General features: G+C 68.9%; 5 protein-coding genes across 10 annotated transcripts in view; 2 read left to right on the forward strand and 3 right to left on the reverse strand.

The window, feature by feature from the left end:
• CTNND1 (catenin delta 1) overlaps positions 1–2860 on the reverse strand; it is a 28050-nt gene extending 25190 nt beyond the window's left edge. For 4 of the 5 annotated variants that reach the window (XM_065684739.1, XM_065684741.1, XM_065684738.1 and 1 more), the window contains exon 1: positions 2753–2838. The gene's annotated coding sequence lies outside the window, so the exon portion shown is untranslated. Of the gene's footprint in view, positions 1–2752 lie in introns of all 5 variants that reach the window. The other variant, XM_065684743.1, reaches the window with a different exon arrangement.
• Positions 2861–6342: 3482 nt separating this feature from the next.
• BTBD18 (BTB domain containing 18) lies at positions 6343–9767 on the forward strand. Its single transcript, XM_065683938.1, has 5 exons — positions 6343–6450; positions 6656–6791; positions 7444–8113; positions 8606–8742; positions 8876–9767. The coding sequence occupies exons 1-5, from the start codon at positions 6343–6345 to the stop codon at positions 9691–9693; spliced, it is 1869 nt and encodes a 622-aa protein (XP_065540010.1). The 3' UTR covers positions 9694–9767.
• On the reverse strand, positions 9763–11178 carry SELENOH (selenoprotein H). Its single transcript, XM_065684764.1, has 5 exons — positions 10920–11178; positions 10501–10647; positions 10291–10436; positions 10104–10217; positions 9763–10026 (listed from the first exon to the last, which is right to left on the reverse strand). The coding sequence occupies exons 2-4, from the start codon at positions 10644–10646 to the stop codon at positions 10117–10119; spliced, it is 393 nt and encodes a 130-aa protein (XP_065540836.1). The 5' UTR covers position 10647; positions 10920–11178; the 3' UTR covers positions 9763–10026; positions 10104–10116.
• A 110-nt stretch (positions 11179–11288) lies between these two features.
• On the reverse strand, positions 11289–13402 carry TMX2 (thioredoxin related transmembrane protein 2). 2 transcript variants are annotated; one of them, XM_065684758.1, is made up of 8 exons: positions 13179–13402; positions 12957–13017; positions 12716–12829; positions 12291–12367; positions 12111–12217; positions 11950–12015; positions 11733–11862; positions 11289–11624 (listed from the first exon to the last, which is right to left on the reverse strand). In XM_065684758.1, exons 1-8 carry the CDS (start codon positions 13365–13367, stop codon positions 11487–11489), a joined length of 882 nt encoding a protein of 293 aa, XP_065540830.1. In that variant the 5' UTR covers positions 13368–13402; the 3' UTR covers positions 11289–11486. The 2 variants fall into 2 exon arrangements, with proteins under 2 accessions (XP_065540830.1, XP_065540829.1); XM_065684757.1 differs by having other exon boundaries at positions 11733–12015.
• Positions 13403–13534: 132 nt separating this feature from the next.
• On the forward strand, positions 13535–15048 carry MED19 (mediator complex subunit 19). The gene is made up of 5 exons (XM_065684760.1): positions 13535–13758; positions 14034–14290; positions 14366–14462; positions 14544–14638; positions 14749–15048. Exons 1-5 carry the CDS (start codon positions 13563–13565, stop codon positions 14809–14811), a joined length of 708 nt encoding a protein of 235 aa, XP_065540832.1. The 5' UTR covers positions 13535–13562; the 3' UTR covers positions 14812–15048.
• The last annotated feature ends 211 nt before the right edge of the window (positions 15049–15259 follow it).

Raw genomic sequence — 15259 nt, forward strand, 5'->3', positions numbered from 1 at the left:
AACGGGAATTACTGCTCAGGGCAGCCCCTGCGTGCAGCGAGCAGGGGACAGGGCGAGCTGGTGGACAGGCACCCCTGGGCTGAAGCAGCTCCAGCAGCGCAGCACCGGCCCTCCCGGATGGAAGGAGGCGGATTAGCAACAAGCACAAGACAGGCAGGAGCCAGACGGACTCATGGCCCTGCTGCTGCTGGGAGTTTCCAGACAAGAACTGGCTCCAAGAACCACTTCCCCCCCAGCAGCCTCCTCGATGACACGCAGCACAGAGAAGGTTGTGGCCACCTTGGGGAAGTCGAGGACTTTGGTCGAGAGCCGGTAAATCCAGCCCCTTTCCAGCAGCATTCCTGCACTCCGGCCTCCTGCACTGAGCCCACGTCACAGGCGGAGCTGCCTGAATCACCAACAGGTTTGGGCTTTGTTACCGCATCCAGGCAGCACCTGCTGCCTTTTATGGACCAAACCAGCTCCGGGTCCTGCTCCCCTGGCAGCGGGGCCGGGATGGGGCAACAGCCACTCTGCAAACGGGGGTTCAGAGCCGGGGAGAGCTCTGCACTGCCTTGCAGACAGCACCACTCAGCCTGGGACAGGGTCTGTCTTTGCCAGCAGTAAATGAGACAGTTCTGAGGGGTTGTTGGGAAGAGAAACCAAGAGATGGAGCCAGCCCTCTCCCCTGAGGTCACACACATTGGTAAGCTATTCTGAGAAGGCAACAGCCTCCCAACCATGGGCCAAGCCAGGCTATTATTTTCGAGGTGTCCTAAAACCACCCCCAGCGCAGATACAATGGACCAAGGTCTTATCTCCATGCCAGAGGGTGGAGGACGGAAGGGATGAGCGGTAACCCAGGGGGAGAGACGCCAGCTGCGGTCTGGGCTGGAGCATCGCCTGACTCCCAGCCCATCCTTAGGGAAGAGATGGCCTCGAGGGCTCCTCAACCACAAGGACTGGGGCCTAACCTCCATGTCGGAAGGGAGGAGGCTCAGCCCAGGCAGCCCCAGCACACTCCACTGAACCAGCTTTCATCCTCCCACCCCTCCTAGGAAGGCTCCGCGCCAGACTCCAGCCAAGGCTGCACACTGCAGTCCCTCCCGCAGCAGAGTCTGCCCGCAGCCCGTCCCGTGGAAGCACAACAGTCCTAAAAACTGCCCTTCCTTCTCTAGCGCGCAGGAGGAACCAGGACAGGCCGGAGACCCTGCCCCAGGGAAGTGCTGGAGCAGCACGGAGCAGGGAGGTCACCCTGGGCAGGACCAGCGACCACCCCGCTCTGGCTCTTCCCAGCACCCGCAGCCCTACACGGGTCTGCCGCACACCCTGACCCCACCTACCACGGGCAGGTCCCCAGAGCAGGGACGCCAGGCACGTGAACGGAGGCATCAAGCAGGAGCTGCAAGCACCAAGGGCCTGGTCCCCGCAGCGCGGGGCCTCCCCTGCTCCGTGCAAAGCCCAGGACGAGCCCGTCCTCAAACCCACCCCAAGAACAGCAGAGTCCAGAAGCCCCCGCACAGCTCAGGGGACAGCGGGACTGCAGTCAGACACCCCCCACACACACACTCACCAGGAGCTGGGCAGGAGCCAGCGCAGGGCCGGGTGCCGCAGCCCTGCTACAGCAACCTTCAGCCCCACCACGGGCTCCCGGCGCGGGGCAGCCCAGGTAACTCCCGGTGCTCCTGTCCTGCCGGCGCCGTGCGCAGCCCGGGCCTTTGCGGACAGGAGGCTCCTGCCCCCCACCGCCGGGGGAAGCTCCGTTGCCCCGGCTCGGAGCCCCCCTGCCCCGCACACGGCGGAATCCGCCGGAGCCCCCCAGGCCCCCACACGTTCGCCCCCAGCCGAGTCCCTGCGGCGCTGGCGCGGGGGGAGAAGCGGCCGCGTTGCAGGAGGCGACGCCGCAGAAGGGCACCGACTCCGCACAAAGGGCGCCGGGGGAGGCCCCGAGCTGACAGCGCAGCCAGAGCCCGGGCCCGGCCCCGCAGGGTCGCGCCTCGCCGGGAGCCTCTCGGCATCACCTGCGCCCAGCGGCTCCGGCGGGCGGCCCCAGCGGGCCGGTTCTGAGCGCCGAGCGCCCTAAGGGGCCGTGCCCGGGAGGAGGGCGGACGGCTCCTCCGCGCACACTCGACCCTCCACGGGCACTGCAGCCCCTTCCCTGCCTGAACAAAGGCGCGGACAGAGCACACAGCGGAGCCGAGCCCGTCCTGGGCCGGGCAGGAGCGAGCCCGCGCGGCCGAGACGGGGCTGCCCCAGGAAGCGGAGCCGGAGCCCAGCGCCGCGCCCGCCGAGACCCGCGGCGGAGCCGAGAGCCGAGCCCCGCACAAAGGGAGCGGGCAGAGGCCCCAGCGGTGCCGGCCGCGGGAAGCTGGCACACGGGCTGCCTTTGTTCCGGGCAGGGCGGGCGGCGGAGGCGGGCCGGCACCGGGCGGGGAGCGCGGCGGCCGCCCGGCCCAGCTGCCTTTGTGTCGCCCCCCTTGGGCTGGGTCCCGCCAGCGCCCCCGCCAGGGCCGGGCACCGCCGCTCCGCTCCGGCCGCCCCTTGGGGCGCGGCCCCGCCTGGCTCCCGGCTCCCCGGCGGCGACCGGACTCGGGGGCCCGGCACCGACCGGGCCCGGCGGCAGAGCGCGGCCGGGCCCCGGCCCTCACGGGAGGGCGCGGGGTGGGCGAGGGCAGACCCGGCCCCTCCCTGCCGGCGGCTGCGGGCCCGGCTCCCCTCCCGTGCCCCGTGCCCCGTGCCCGGGCGGCGGCGCGGCCGCGACAGCGGGACTCACCGCGGCCGTGCTCCGTGCGCTGGGGGCGGGCCCGGCCCGGCCCGCGGGGTTCCGCGGCGGCAGCGGGGCGCAGCGCGTGGCGGGGCTCGCGGCGGGTGCGGGCGGCGGCGGCGCCGGTGCCGGTGCGGACGGAGGGGTCGGGTCGGGCCGCGCCGCGCGCCGCTCCCGCACCTAAAATGGAAGTTGCTCCGGCGGGGCGGGGCCGAGGCTCCGCCCCCTGACGTCAGCGCGCTCGGCGGCCCCGGCCCGCCAATGGCGGCCGCGCTGGGGGCGGGGTTTGTCCCCGGCGCGGTCCCGCTCGCGGTGCGCGCTCCCGAGCAGGGGCTCCGCTCCGGGCCCCGGGCCCGCCCGCCGGGTCGCGCCCGCCCCGTGCCGCCCGGGCAGCGCAGCCGGGTCGGAGCCAGCGCGGTCACCGGCCCCGCTCAGGCTGAGGGCGCCGCCGCGCTCGGGGCTGGTTCTGGGGATCGCCGCGAGCTCGCCCCCAGCGCTCGGCACCGGGCTCCGTGCCCGCGGGCTCTCTCACCGGGCCGCGGCGCAGCCGGGGTGCGGGCGGGGCCGCGGTCCCGGCGCCTCCCGCAGCAGATGGGGAAGGAGCCGCCGGTGCGGCTCAGGGGGAGGATTCGGCCGCGGCAGCGAATCGCGGGGGTGGAGCCCGGGGCAGGGAATTCAAACGTGAGGGTCAATGGAGGCGCTGGTCCGGGCAGGGAGCTGCGGCTGCAGCACCGGCAGCGCTCTGCGAGGCTGCGGTCTCGTCCCGCGGCTGATGCTGGTCCCTCTGCGGGGACCTTCCCTTCCCTGGGACTGGAGGAAGTGCGGAGGAGCCGGCCCCTTCCCGTCCATGCCCCTCACCTGCGAGAAGCCCGTGGCCCAGTGCCCCGGCAGCGGCTGTAGCCCCGGGCTGGTGGGATTCAGGCACTGGGGTGACCCTGCTGGTTCCTGATGGCCGAGCTGTCAGTGAGACAAGAGAGTAAGAGGTGGGGAAGGTTCTGGGTGGGGACAGGTGATGCCTGGGGTAAACACACATTGCTGGTGAGGTGAGGAAGAGGTGGGGAAGAGGCGACAGCAGCCTGTGAATGCCTGAAGGAGGTGATCCATCCCTGGCCAGGGCCTGCTACCACAGGAAGTGGGACCCGTGCACATGAAGGGCACACTCAAGGAGATGATGGGGGCCTGGGACCCCCAAATCCTCCCTGATCTGTAAACCAGCTCATTCAGGCTGAGGGCTGCAGAGGACAGAGAGAGCCAGCCTTTGCTTCTTAAGGGAGGGCTCCTCCATCCCACGGCAGGGACCAATTTGCCCCTGTGCTCTCCCATCCTCATGGTCACTCAAAAGTCAGGCCCCTCTCGGCCCTGTGCCTTTATTGAGAACCGCTCCTGGAGCACACAACCCTCAGCTCCCCTCTCCCGCTCATCACCCACATGAGGAGGAAGGTGGGTACATTCCCTGAGCCCTGCGGACACGGAGGGAGAAGAGTCCTGGCCTGGCAGTCCCAGGGGTTTGTGACCCCTCCAAAGGGACTGCTCTCCCTCAGGGAAGCAGCAGCAGTGATGCCCTGTACCTCCCCGTCCCTGCACCCCAGCACTGGCTGCCCTGGCACGACCCCTGCCAGGGTTGTTGGACATCAGCTCCCACAAACCTGTGGCCAACGCGGCTGAAACCAGCACAGAGCAGTGCTGGTGCGGAGGAACCACTATGGGGCGGCCCCACATCGGCTCACAAAGAATTTCTTTAAAGTCCTTGAAGGCTAAACACTGTGAGAACACGCCTCTGTGGGCTCTGGGCTGGAGCTGCCGCCAGGCCTCTCTCAAGCTGGGCATGTGCCTCTTGTACCCAGAGCTGCAGGATGGTGCTGGACAGGGTCCACCAGCTCCAGCTCCTGGTTCAGCCCTGCCCCAGTAGCCCCCAGCAAGGTATGCTTACCTGTGCTTACTTTTGAAACAGGCTGAGCCCTGACCCTCTGGAGTCTACCCCCCCAGCAGCTGGTCCAGCTCTTGTTTGGATCTGAGTCCCGTGGCGGAGCGTCCGTCCCACGGCTTCCTGGGAAGAGGAGATGTGGGACTGGCATGGGAAAAATGTGCCCTCTCTTACAGGAATTGTGTGCCACAGTATCTCGGACATCCCCCTTCACCCTGCGGTGCTGCTGCTGCTGTGCCCAGCTGTGGCACCTAGGGCACACGGCTGCCACCCGAGCAGAGCCATAGGGGCAGAGCCACCGGGACAGAGCGAGACTGTTTACAGGAGAGCTCGATGCTCTCTGGTGAACAGGGCAAGAGGAAGGGGAGGCTGCAGCCTCAGGCCCATCACAGGGGTGGCTGCATTGTTCTAAATCAGGATAACGAGGCACTTCCGCAGCCCCTTTCCTATGGGAATCCCAACAGGTTGTTGTCTTCCCCCTGTACAAGGGGAAGTGCGGCACCGGGGGGTGGAACAACTCATGTCAGACAGCAGTGCGGAGGGAGGGAGCCTGGGCTGTGGAGCCTCCCAGCCCTCACTGCAGGCACAGGGCAGTAAAGCAGGTCCACAGCCTGCCCCGACCCCCTCCTGGAGCAGCTCCACGTCTCCTGCCTCCATCCGCCCTCAGAGCCTTTCCCAGCCATGAGCTCCTGCCTCCATCCTTCCCTTCTGTGGCAGCCAAGCACAAGGTACCTCCCAAGAATGGAAAAAGAGGCAGCTCCTGCCCTGCAATGTAGCAACAAAAGCAAAAGGGGACATTGCTGGGAGCCCATCACAGCTGCAAGTGAGACCCAAGGTGAGAATTCCCTTTCCATTACAGAAATCAGCTCAGGATCCGTGGATTTGAGGGCTCAGGAGAAACAGGGAAGATAAGACTTGTCCTGTGGGGAGGCCTCTTGCTACCAACTGCAGAGGCAGCCTGGAAAACCAGCACACTTCCAGCCTGAGATCCCTTCCCCTCCCCAGGGAATCCCACCAGGAGATAAAGCCTGCCTGACATTCCCGATCACTGAGTCACCCAGGGCTGTGCCCAGCCGCCAGCCAAGGACAAAGCACAGCCTGAGCCTCGGGTCACCAGCTCCGAGCACCTGGGGGCGGACAGAAAGAATCAGCGTTACACAACAGCAGGAGCCACGGGCACGTCCTCAGCCCTCAAACCCCGGCTTCAAACCCCGGCCCTGGTGTGTAAAGAGAGGGTCACTGGGACAAAAGGTGACTCTCTCCTAGGACACACCGGGCTGCCATGGGGGGCTGCAGGCTGCAGGGCCACCTCTGCAGGACTTTGGGATCCACAGTGGACCCACGAGGCAGAGGAGTATCTGCCATGTTCCACCGAACAAGCACTTCCCGTAGGCTGGGAGGTGGCATGGTGAGGGTGCCGCTGCCCTTCCAGGGACCTGTTTTGCACAGGGTGAGTGTAACCAATGCCGCTGGAGCAGAGGCCTCACCTCTCCTGTCATCTGCCAGCTCGAGAGCCCACAGGGCCTCCAGACCCCTGTGATCCAAGGAGGTGGCTGCAGCGACTGGCGCTCTGCTCCTCCTGCAGAGAGGAGCTGCCGCTGGCCCTGAGCGTGTCCAAGGACAGGGACAGGCTTGGGTCACTCACTCTTTTATCACCCTTGCCTCTGGGGTGGCCATGGGAGAGGAAAGAGGACACAAAGGGGAAGAAGAGTTCAGCCGTGCTTTGGCATCCTCCATGGGATGGACAAGCAAATGTGGCCCCTTCCTCAACAGCCAGAGCGAGGTGAGCACCTCGGCCTCTGCTGCCAGCCCCTCCTGCCGACCGGTGCTCAGCCCTGTGCAGCAGGGCTGGGCAGGCACAGGGCACCTCAGCCTGGGCTGGAGGGAACGGCTGCTCCTCCCAGCTTCACTTCTGATCCCCACTCAAGATATTAACTCCCCGTTCCCTCCCCTGCTATGGCTGAGGCACCACATGAGGTGTTCCGCAGCAGCGGGGGAGCCCGGACGCTCGCCGTGTCCTAGAGCCAGTTGTGACTTCTGTGGGGTTGAGGAGGTCTCTGCAGCTGAAGGTGCTTCCCAGGGATGGGACCACAGGGACCGGGCAGGGTGGACGTGGACCTGCAGGTGGGTCACGAGGCTGGGGCAGCTGGGGGCTCTGTGCAGGCAGGGCGCTTGTTCAGTGTCTGATAGGGATGCTGGGGAGGGACTGGTCAGGGACTGCAGTGACAGGACAAGGGGTAACGGGTTCAAACTGAAACAGGGGAAGTTTAGATTGGATCTAAGGAGGAAATTCTTTCCTGTGAGGGTGCTGAGGCACTGGAATGGGTTGCCCAGGGAGGTTGTGAATGCTCCATCCCTGGCAGTGTTCAAGGCCAGGTTGGATGAAGCCTTGGGTGGGATGGTTTAGTGTGAGGTGTCCCTGCCCATGGCAGGGGGGTTGGAACTGGATGGTCTTGAGGTCCTTTCCAACCCTGACTATTCTATGATTCTGTGATCCATCTGCTCCTGAGGAGCTCGAGCTTTCCAAGTGGCAGTTTGTAATTCCAGAACATGGAGGGGCTGGGGGAGGAAACAGCTCCACTTTTCTTCTATTTTTATGAGCATATGATAGCACTTTGATACCAAATTACTGATTCTGCTGTACCCCTTGGTATGTACAGCTGGGCTCCAAGCCACCCGAGGTCAGTGGAAAGGCCGCCACCAACCTCAGCAGCTGCTGGCGCAGACCCATCATTGGGCTCGCTTCTTTCTCGGTTTGCATCCATTTTGCGCACAGCAAAACAAGAGGGAAAAGGAGAAAAAGCACCCAAAAAAGCACCCTCGGACGTTAAAGGAGTGAAAACACATCTGGGGCTCGCGGAAGGCTCAGGGGCTGAGGCCTCGTTTGAGCACCTCGCAGGTTCAAGATCCACGGTGCCCCCGGGCGCTCCCGTGCGGCCGCGGCTCCCGAGACGCCCGCTGGCGCTGGCTGCCTGCGGAGCAGCCGGTACCGCAGGCGGTGGCGATGGCTGGAGCCGACCCCCCGCGCAGATGGCTCCGCAACGGCCGCTCTGTGCGGCGGCGGCGGCGGGACGCTTCCGAGCCGGGCGGGCAGCACGGTCCGCACGGGGCCGGCTCCCGGCGCAGGCCCCGCTGCCGGGAGGGCCGCGGTCGAGCAGCAGCGCACGGCCCGGGCGGCGCTGCCCGGTGCCCGGTGCCCGGTGCCCGGTGCCCGGAGCAGCGCGGCTCCGCCCACCCCGCGCCTCGCCCGCCCCCGCTGCCCGAGGCCCCGCCCCGCCTCGCTGCATTGGCCGCGACGGGCGGGCGGGGTCAGCCAATGGCGGCGGCTGTTGCTGGGCGAGGCTGCGGGCGCGAGGCGCGTCGGAGCGGGGAGGAGGCGGCGAGGCCCCGGTACCGGTCCCGGCCCCGGTCGCGGTCGCAGCGGCAGCTCCCGGCGCCGCCGGCAGGTACGCGGCGGGACGGGCCCTCCCGGCGCCAGCTGGGCGCTCCCGTGTCCTGCGGCCGCGCCCCGGAGCCTGCAAACGGCCTCCAAACCCGCCCGGCCTGGCCCCAAACCGGGCGCCTCCCGCGCCCTCTGGCGGCCGGGGGGGGCCGTGAGCGCTGCGCGGGGCACGCACCGGGTCCCGCACCCGACCCCGCACCCCGCACCCAGCACCCGCACCCGGCACCCGCACCGGGCACCCGGCACCCGCACCCAGCACCCGCACCCCGCACCGGCACCCGCACCCAGCACCCGCACTCTGCACCCGCACCTGCACCCCACACCCGCACCCCACACCCAGCACCCGCACCCGGCACCCACACCCGGCACCCGCACCCCACACCCCGCACCCACCACCCCGCACCCGCCACCCCGCAGGCCCCACACCCCAGTCCCAGCCCTTCGGGCAGGTGCGAGCAGGCGAGGCGGGCGCTGATCCCCGTGTCCCTCTCTGCAGGGCACCCATGGGCTCTCCGTCCGCTGCCCCGAGGCTGCTCTACCGCAGCACCCGCCTGCTCCGCGCGGCCTTCCAGCAGCTCCACCAGCAGCAGCAGCGCGGCGATGTCTTCTGTGACGTGGTCCTGCGGGCTGAAGGTGAGCGGACAGCGCTGCCCACGGAGGCACCGCGCTCTCTGGGGTACCGCAGGCAGGGTCCTGGCACCCCCCCAGGAGCTTCAGGGAGAGCAGGGTGGGCTGCAGGGCGGTGACCGCCGCTGTTCCTTCACAGGCGAGGCAGTGGTAGCCCATTGCTGCGTCCTCTCCGTCTGCAGCCCCTTTTTTATGGAGCAGCTGGGCCGGGAGCTGCCTCCCCGCGGCGGCAGGGTGGTGCTGGAGCTGGGGGGGGTGAAGATCAGGGCGCTGCGCAAGCTGGTGCACTTCCTCTACACTGCCGAGCTGGATGCCACATGGGAGGAGGTGCAGGAGGTGCTGGCGGCCGCACGCCGCCTCCAGGTCACCGAGCTCGAGTCGCTGCAGCTCCAGGGGGGACGCCTGGTGAGGCCAGGGCCCCAGCGGCAGCTCAACCGCTCCTGCCTGCGCTCCACCCGGCACTGCTCCCCCCCGGCAGCGGGCAGCAGCGCCGAGCCCGGTGGTGCAGATACGCCCCTCGGAAGAACCAGTGTCTCCCCACAAGAGAGTGCTGATGCACCCCCCCTGCACTCTCCAGAGCCCATGCACCGCAGCCCCGTGCAGCCGGTGAAGCTGCGGAAGGTGAAAAGTCGGGGGTGCTGGGAGGTGGTGCAGGAGAGGCAGCCCCCCAGCACTGTGGCCATGGGTGATGGGGGGGTGATGGACCCACAGCCCACCCTGGGTGCGGATGCAGAGGGGCAGGCGGACAGGCACTGCACATGGGCAGCCTGGAAGAAGCAGTGCCAGGGGTGCACTACACCCCAGCAGGGCTGTGGGCTGGTGCCACCAGAGGACCCCCCAGGTGACCCCGAGGAGGAAGAGGTGGATGTGGGGACGCTGGAGTTGTGCCTGCCCCCAGACACTGTCTGCGTCTGGCCCTGCCCCTCGTCTGATGAGGAGGTGGATGTTCTCACCTAGGGAGGGCAGCTCTGCCCCTGCTGCTGCCCTCACCCCATACCTTATGGTACTGAAATAAAGCATCAGAGCTGGCAGAGCAGCTGTGGGGCTTTATTGGGGAATGAGAAGGGGAAAAGAGGGATGCAGGAGAATAAAGCAGGATACAGGGGGGAAAAAGAGGGATGCAGGGGAGAAAAGGGGTTAGGCAAGGGGACGTGGGGGAAGCCGGGGGTCCAGTTGTGGCTGCTCACGGCAGAGCTGCAGCATCGGAGACAGGACTGGGGCTGGCAGTTGCCCCCCACTTGGTCTCGCCTCTTCATGGATGCTCCACCGCGGGTGCTGGTCCCGGCTTGGCTGTGGGGAGAGGGTGCTGTGTGTGATCCCCGTTGCCATCCCTGTGCTGTCCTGTCCCTGTGCCTGTGGTCACTCACCCAGCCGCCATCTCTATGCTAAGCTGCTTTTCAGGGCTTCCACCACATCCTCCGGTTGGGGGAACTTCAGCTTGCGGGGAGGCCCCTTCCCAATGCCACTCCACAGCTCCACGGCTGGGGGAGCGAGGGGTCAGGTCAGGGTGCGGGGAACGCACCCCCCCGCCGCCCCCCTGCTCCCGGCACTCACTGCTGCCGTCCTCCTTCACCAGGGACACCTCGAAGCTGTTCCTCCGCGGCTGCCGGGGGTTGATGTCCACGGCGAGGTGCTCCACGGCCCCGCGCAGGGCCGCGCTCACCGCCGCCGCGTTGCGCCCGAACACACGTCAGCTCTTGCTGGGGGGGCAGGGGGTCAGCACCCGGGAGGCACCCACGTACCCTCCCCGGCGGCCCGGCTCACCAGTGCTCGATGACGACGCGGGGCCCGGTGCCCCCCGGGCTGCCCTCGCCCTGGCCGCGCCCCCGCTTTCGCGGGGCATCCGCCTGCTCCGGTACCTCGGCCGCCGGCGGCTGCCGGGCCCCGCGCTTCCTCCCGCGGGGAGCCATCCTAGGGGAAGCGCGGCGCCATGGGGCCGGGCAGCGGGGGGCACCCGGGGCCCACCCGTGGGGCAGAGCGGGGATCCCCACCGGGGCCCTGACACCGGGGGCAGAGCGGGGGTCCCCAGGAACCCGCCCCGTGCGAGGGCGAGAAGGGGGGGCCCCAAGGACCCGCTCTGGGGGGGCGGGCGGGAAGGGGGCCCCGGGGCTGCGGCCGCGAGAACGGGGCGGGTGCGGGCGGGAGGGGGCCCCCGGTCCCGCAGCGGCCCCACCGGCTCCTACCTGCGCGCTCCGCGCTCACCGCGTGCCCCGCGCCCGCCTGCGCCACGCGGAGGCCCTCGGGAGGGAGGGGGGGGGGGAAGCGGCGGTCGGGGCCGAAGGGCGCCCCGCGGGTCTGGGAGCCGGGGAACCGGGCCTCGGACACCGGACACCGGACACCGGGCACCGGCCTCGGCCTCCGCAGGAGCCCCCCGCCCTGCCCGCCTCCGCCGCGGCTGCCGGGACCGCGCTGCCCAAGCTCCGGCCCCCGCGCAGGCTCAGTGGTTCCGTCCGCGTCCCGCCGCGCGCTAACCAATCAGAGCGCGACGTGCTAGCGGCGGCCCCGCCCCCGCGGCAAGCCCCGCCCCCCAGGCACGGGCACGGGCACGGGCACCGGCGCGAACCGTTTATTGTCAGCGATGAGATGCGCGGTAACCGGGCAGGGTCTGTCCCGCGGCCCCGCTGCTGGGCCCTGCTCGCCCCGGGCACACCCGGGAGCTTCCCGCACGGCGAGCGGCAGCGGGCCCAGCCGCGGGGCTGCTGCCACCAGGGTGACGTGAGGAGGCGATGGGTGACAGCACGGTGCAGCCTCTACTTGTCCTTTTTGGCCTCGCCATCGGGGTGCCCGGTGGGTGCCTGCCCCCCGGGGGGCTCCTCCTCCCGCGGCTTCGCCTGCTTCTTGGCCTTCTGGTAGAGCTCATTGAGGTTGAACTCCCGGATCACATTCTCCTGTGGCCGAGAGGCAGCGCTGGCACCCCCAGTACCTCCCTGCCCCCTCAAGGGCTGCCAAGCCCCATCCTGTCCCAGAGGTGAGGGGCTGAGGCACATCCCACCCACCTCAGAGAAGGTCCAGGACACGGCCCGGCCCTTCTTGTCGATCTGTGGCCGGCGCATGGTCTCTGTCCCGCCCTGGAAGAGGATGAGGGTGGGCAGCTGCTTGGTGAGGGGCGAGGTGCTGACCTTGTACCTGCAGCAGGGAGAGGCCAACAGTGACCCCCAGGCGGGTGGGGGGCTCCTGGGGACTCTGCCCCAGCACCGGCCCTGCCGCCCATACCTGGTGCTGACGTCCGTGTACCGGCCGACATCCACCTTCCCGAAGTGCAGCCCCGAGCAGTTGTACCTGGGGAGGATTGGGACACGCGGCTGTGAGCGCCCCGTGAGCGTCACAAGAGCCCTGCCCTCACCACTCGCTGGGGCCCTGCGGGCACCACGCACTTAAGAGAGAGGTCGGCAAAGATGGGGGCGAATGACTGGCACTCGCTGGACCAGTTGGCGAAGAACTCGACGATCCAGGTCACCCGTTTGTCCCGGTCCAGCTCCTCCTACCACAGAGACACGGGGCTCAGCGTGGGGGGGCAAGCAGAGCCCCCTGCACCATGGGGAGGGGATACTCACATCTATGGTCTTGTCACTAAAATACTTGATGTACTCGGGGCCCATGTAGAGCGGGGGCTTGCAGGTCATCAGGAACACTGCAACGACAGAGCCCTGAGCCCCCCGCAGTGCCTGGAAGGGCCAGGAAGGGTTTGGGATGAGGTTCCTCCCTCCCCAGAGCAGCCTGAGAAGCCAACGCAGAGCAAGCTGTGGGTCAGGTACTTCCCTGCCCCATCAAGGTGCTTCCTGAGCCCCCCCTTGTCCACGGGGCTCCTGACACCTGCAGCCTTCCCCTGCACCGAAAGGCACACGCCAACCCCGCAGCAAGAGGGAGCTCCGGCCCTTCCAGCAGGGTGGTGTGGAGGGCAAGCAGGAACAGCGGGTGCTGAGGGCCTGGGGGCACCACTGCTGCCCCCACGCTGTGGGACCCCCCCGGCAGGTCTCACCGATGCAGAGTGTGAGGTAGAGCAGACCCATCCGGATGTCGAGGCGGAAGAAGAGGATGGCGTTTGCTACCTTGCTGAACATGAAAATGTTCCCGATGTGCTGCTCCACCGTGACTGGGAAAGGGAGAGCGGAACAGACGATGGGGCCAGATCCCGCCAGGAGCCGGGGCGGTTGGGAGCGGGGACCAGATGTGGTCCTCCAGACCCCAACCCGCACCGCCCCCCGCAGGCCCCGGCTCACTGGAGCGTCGGTTCTTCATCATGACGATGGCGCTGAGGAACATGAGGATCTCCACCTCGCGCTGCGGCAGGAGAGAGGCCGTGAGCGGGAGGCGCCGCAGGAGCAGCTCCCGCCGCAGCGCTCAGAGACGAGGCCCCGCCGGCCCCGCCGCCCGGGCTGCCCCTGCACCGGCTGGCACTGCTCCCCCCCCCCCCCCGCCACGGGCACCCCTACGGGGCTCACCCAGTCGAAGTCGCAGGGGTTCCCATCCTCGCGCTGCGAGGGCAGCCCGCGGCAGAGCGGCGGCACCTTGCGCACGAGCAGGAAGGCGGCGGCGAGCAGCGCGGACAGCGGGTAGTACGGGCGGGCGAGCCAGCGGCACAGCGCGGGCACGGCCGACAGGAGCGCCAGCACCGGCGCCACCACCGCCATCTTGCCCGGCCCGACGGCCAATGGCGAGCCGCGCTGCCCGCACCCCGGCACGCCGCTGAGGGAGGAAGGGAGGAGCGACCAATCAAAGGGCTCGGGCTGAGTGTCTCTTAGCAACCGGGGCGGTGGGCGGGGCCTGAGCCGCGCTCGGCCAATCGCGGAGAGGCGGAGCGGCCCCGCGCGGGGCACGCCGGGAACATGGAGAACTTCTCGGCGCTGTTCGGCGGGGCCGAGCCGCCGGCCGCCGCCGCCGCCGCCGCGCTGGGCTTCGGGCCGGCCAAAGCGCCTGGCGCCGGGGCCGCGCCGCCCCCCGCCGCCGCCGCGCCGCCGCCGGGCGAGGACGCGGCCCGCAAGGCCGCCGCCGGCCCCTTCTACCTGCTGCGGGAGCTGCCAGGTGCGGGGCGGGACCGCGGGGCGGGGGCGGGCGCCGCACTGGGCCAATCGGCGTGGCGGGACGAGGGTGCGGCGGTGACTGGCTGAGCGACGGGCCAATAAGGGGACGGGGTGGTGGACGGGGAGGCGCAAACGGACCAATCGGCGTGCAGGGGGCGGGGCCAAGCGGTTCTGCCTGGGTGGGGAAGTGGGGCCTTGCGGGGGCCGCGGGGCCGGGCGGGGGGGGCAGCGCCTTCCCCATCCCCATCCCCATCCCCTCGTGCGGCGCCGGCGCAGGCACGACGGAGCTGACGGGCAGCACGAACCTGATCACGCACTACAACCTGGAGCACGCCTACAACAAGTTCTGCGGCAAGAAGGTGAAGGAGAAGCTCAGCAACTTCCTGCCCGACCTGCCCGGCATGATCGACCTGCCCGGCTCGCATGACAACAGCAGCCTCCGCTCCCTCATCGAGAAGCCCCCGATCTGCGGCAGCTCCTTCACCCCCCTCACCAGCACCATGCTCACGGGGTTCCGCCTCCACGCTGGCCCGGTGAGCGCGGGGCCTGGAGCTGGGGGGGGCCGCTGGGGCCCCGGCCCGGCCTAACCCGCCCTGTCTGTCCCGCAGCTGCCCGAGCAGTGCCGGCTCATGCACATCCAGCCGCCCAAGAAGAAGAACAAGCACAAGCACAAGCAGAGCCGCACGCAGGATCCTGTCCCCCCAGGTACCGGGCTGCGGGCACAGCCGCCCCTTCCCCACTGCGTCAGCCCGGGGACGGCCGCTCACCCCCATCTTGTTCCTTCAGAAACCCCCTCAGACTCCGACCACAAGAAGAAGAAGAAGAAAAAAGAGGAGGACCCTGAGCGGAAGAGGAAGAAGAAAGAGAAGAAGAAAAAGAAGGTGTGTGGGGGGGAAGCCGGGGCCCCCCGTGGCCGCCGCAGGGGCCGTTCCCTGGGGCGCCGCTGTGGAGTGCGAGGTCTCACGGGCCTGTGTCTGTCCTTCCTCCGCAGAACCGGCACAGCCCGGAGCACCCGGGCGTGGGCAGCTCCCAGGCCAGCGGAAGCCTGCGGTGAGGCCACGGAGCCCTGGCCGCCAGGAACAGCCCCAGCTGAGCCGGGAGGACTCATCCCTCCTGCAGCGCTCGGGGCGGCCTGACCCTCCCGGCAGAGAGGACACCCCCAGCCCTCGGGACCAGGGGACACAGACTCTGCTGGGGCCGGGGCTGCGGCCTCGGCCTTTTATACCCAAAGAACCCAGGGCATCGGGGCCTCTCTTTTTTAGTCACCTTTTAATTAAAGTGTCTGCTCTGAGGGGCTGGTGGCCGTGGCTGCTGCAACCCTCGGCTGTCAGGGCGGTGCGAGGAGCCGAGACCGGGGAGCCGAGGGGCCGCACGGGATCGCCACTGCCCCAGCACAAGGACCGTGGCTGAGCCCCTGCCCCAGCCCTGAGCCCGCCTCCTGCTCAAGCAGGGGGAAGGAGGGCTCCTACCTTGGCTTTGGCGGCCGCTCTGCACCGAGGGGC

This window comes from Lathamus discolor, chromosome 6, assembly GCF_037157495.1.
Source record: "Lathamus discolor isolate bLatDis1 chromosome 6, bLatDis1.hap1, whole genome shotgun sequence".
In the NCBI taxonomy this organism is placed as follows: Eukaryota; Metazoa; Chordata; class Aves; order Psittaciformes; family Psittacidae; genus Lathamus; species Lathamus discolor.

Bases quoted from the DNA above. Each gene is read 5' to 3' on its own strand.
- BTBD18 (XM_065683938.1), top strand. From the start codon at position 6,343: ATGGGAGAGGAAAGAGGACACAAAGGGGAAGAAGAGTTCAGCCGTGCT. The intron at 6,451-6,655 runs GTGAGCACCTCG...GGTGTTCCGCAG, and splicing joins TCCTCAACAGCCAGAGCGAG to CAGCGGGGGAGCCCGGACGC. The intron at 8,114-8,605 runs GTACGCGGCGGG...CCCTCTCTGCAG, and splicing joins GCTCCCGGCGCCGCCGGCAG to GGCACCCATGGGCTCTCCGT.
- TMX2 (XM_065684757.1), bottom strand. From the start codon at position 13,367: ATGGCGGTGGTGGCGCCGGTGCTGGCGCTCCTGTCGGCCGTGCCCGCG. The intron at 12,218-12,290 runs GTGAGTATCCCC...TCTCTGTGGTAG, and splicing joins TTAGTGACAAGACCATAGAT to GAGGAGCTGGACCGGGACAA. The intron at 11,625-11,732 runs GTGGGTGGGATG...TCTCGGCCACAG, and splicing joins TGTCCTGGACCTTCTCTGAG to GAGAATGTGATCCGGGAGTT.
- MED19 (XM_065684760.1), top strand. From the start codon at position 13,563: ATGGAGAACTTCTCGGCGCTGTTCGGCGGGGCCGAGCCGCCGGCCGCC. The intron at 14,291-14,365 runs GTGAGCGCGGGG...TCTGTCCCGCAG, and splicing joins TCCGCCTCCACGCTGGCCCG to CTGCCCGAGCAGTGCCGGCT. The intron at 14,463-14,543 runs GTACCGGGCTGC...TTGTTCCTTCAG, and splicing joins GCAGGATCCTGTCCCCCCAG to AAACCCCCTCAGACTCCGAC.